We start from the raw sequence: 2,323 nt of genomic DNA on the forward strand, positions 1-2,323 counted from the left end.
CTAAAACTTCAAGATTGTCTAACACCCGTATGAAAACTGTATGAGATAAAGTCGATTGCTTTGGTGGAGACCAGTTCTGAATGATGCCATATAGTATGCATTTTCAATAATTTCATTTTTTATACTCCTGATAACTCACCATGAGCCATCTTATTAGTTTTCCACTATATTTCTATCAATTAAGCCATACATACTACCTAGCTTTACTGTGCTCAAAAAACAAGTTACAGTTTTCCATGTACATGTGAAAGTTGCCATTTATGAAGAGCTGTTAAAATGTAATGGCTTTTTAAAGTAATATTTATTTTAATAAAAAGTTAATGTCTGATTAACAAATGTATATGTATATTGTATTGAAATTACTTATATTAGTATTTGTTTTCTTTTCCAGGGCAGAATATAGAACTATGATAGCAACTGGTGGAGTAATAACAGGGCTGGCAGCCTTAAAGAGGCAAGACTCTGCCAGATCTCAGCATCAACTAAATCTTGCCACATCACCAACTTCTGAAGAGAAAAAGCCAGTCAGACGCCGGCCCAGGGCTGATGTAGTAATTGTCAGGGGCAAAATCCGACTTTACTCCCCGTCAGGATTCTTTCTTGTTTTGGGAGTGCTCATCTCATTCATGGGAATTGCAATGGCTATCCTTGGATACTGGCCACAAAAGGAACAATTTTTAAGTCCTGAAGCTAGTCTAGCCTTAAATGAAACCCAGGTCATAACAAACCAAGGTGGAGTTATATTTCGTTTCTTTGAACAACATTTACACTCAGATAAGATGAAAATGTTGGGCCCCTTTACTATGGGCATTGGAATCTTTATTTTTATTTGTGCAAATGCCATCCTACATGAAAATCGTGACAAGGAAACAAAAATCATACATATGAGAGACCTATATTCCACTGTAATAGACATGCACAGTCTGAGAATCAAGGAACAAAAGCAGTTGAATGGCGCTTATACTGGTTTATTGGGGGAAAGTGAATTCAAGCATAGTGGGAACTCATGTGCATCGCGGTTGGCTGCAAACACAATTGCACCTTTCTCTGGCTTCAGGAGTAACTTTCGAATGGATAGTTCGGCTGAAGAAGATGAAGTTGCCATAAATGAAGACAAGAACACTTCTAACCTTCTACCACCTTTGCTGACTGAGCATTCTGGCTCTGTCTTTGGACTCTACCCTCACACTAGCAAATCAATGGATGACAAAAATAGTAGCTCTATAAAGTGTGAAACAAAGTCAATTGTATCATCCTCCATTAGTGCTTTCACACTGCCTGTAATTAAACTAAATAACTGTGTTATTGATGAACCTAGTATAGACAATATCACTGAGGATTCTGAGATCACTAGAAGCCAGTCTAGAAATTTGTCAATGGACTCTCTAGCCATTCCATTAACTGATACCAATGAATCCTACAAACCTGCCAGTGCAATGCTACCCCGAAATAATTCATTTGTAGAATCTCCATCCAGTCAGTTCAAATCTTCTATGACTCTTGGACCAAGCACTGGAAAACTTTTATCACCTGGTGCTGCCAGAAAACAATTTGGGTCCAACGCATCTTTGCATCTTCTGTCTGCACATTCAAAATCCTTGGATTTAGAGAGGGGTCCGTCTACACTCACTGTCCAAGCTGAACAAAGAAAACACCCCAGCTGGCCCAGATTGGATCGAAGCAACAGTAAAGGATACATGAAACTAGAAAACAAAGAGGACCCAATGGATAGGTTACTTGTACCACAAGCCACAGTTAAAAAGGACTTTACTAATAAGGAAAAGCTTCTTATGATATCAAGATCTCATAATAATTTGAGTTTTGAACATGATGAGTTTTTGAGTAACAACCTAAAGCGGGGAACTTCAGAAACAAGATTTTAATATTTAAATTACAATTTACAAGACATCATACAGTATTTTAAAAAATATTTTGACAAGTGTTTCTTTTTCAGTGAAACTGGCACAAGCCTGTTTTTACCAAATGCTTATGGCACATTCAGATTGGCTTGTGTGAACAGAGATCATCATCTCTGTAATGCCAAGAGTTTCATGTGTTAGTAACATACAACTGCAATACTGTATATTATCACCACTCAAATATATGTTCGTGCCACAGGTCCCATATTCTCCAATCTGTTGCTCTTTTGTTTCTATATAAGCACATGACCTTTCATCACTAAAAGTCAAGAAACCTGCATCAGAACTGGAGCTCCCATAAGCTTCTAGTTTGTTTTTTTTAGTGATTGCAACATTCTAACAATGATGCTTCCAGTCTAGGATGGAAAGTGAGTAGCAGTATCTACTGGAATTGCCAAATCCAA

The 2,323-nt window shown here is 37.5% G+C and overlaps 1 protein-coding gene across 1 annotated transcript; it reads left to right on the plus strand.

The window, feature by feature from the left end:
• The first annotated feature begins 407 nt into the window (after positions 1–407).
• On the plus strand, positions 408–1,883 carry TMEM200A (transmembrane protein 200A). The gene has a single exon (XM_065400329.1). The coding sequence runs from the start codon at positions 408–410 to the stop codon at positions 1,881–1,883; it is 1,476 nt and encodes a 491-aa protein (XP_065256401.1).
• The last annotated feature ends 440 nt before the right edge of the window (positions 1,884–2,323 follow it).

The sequence above is a fragment of the Emys orbicularis genome, chromosome 3, assembly GCF_028017835.1.
Source record: "Emys orbicularis isolate rEmyOrb1 chromosome 3, rEmyOrb1.hap1, whole genome shotgun sequence".
Lineage (NCBI taxonomy): Eukaryota > Metazoa > Chordata > Testudines > Emydidae > Emys > Emys orbicularis.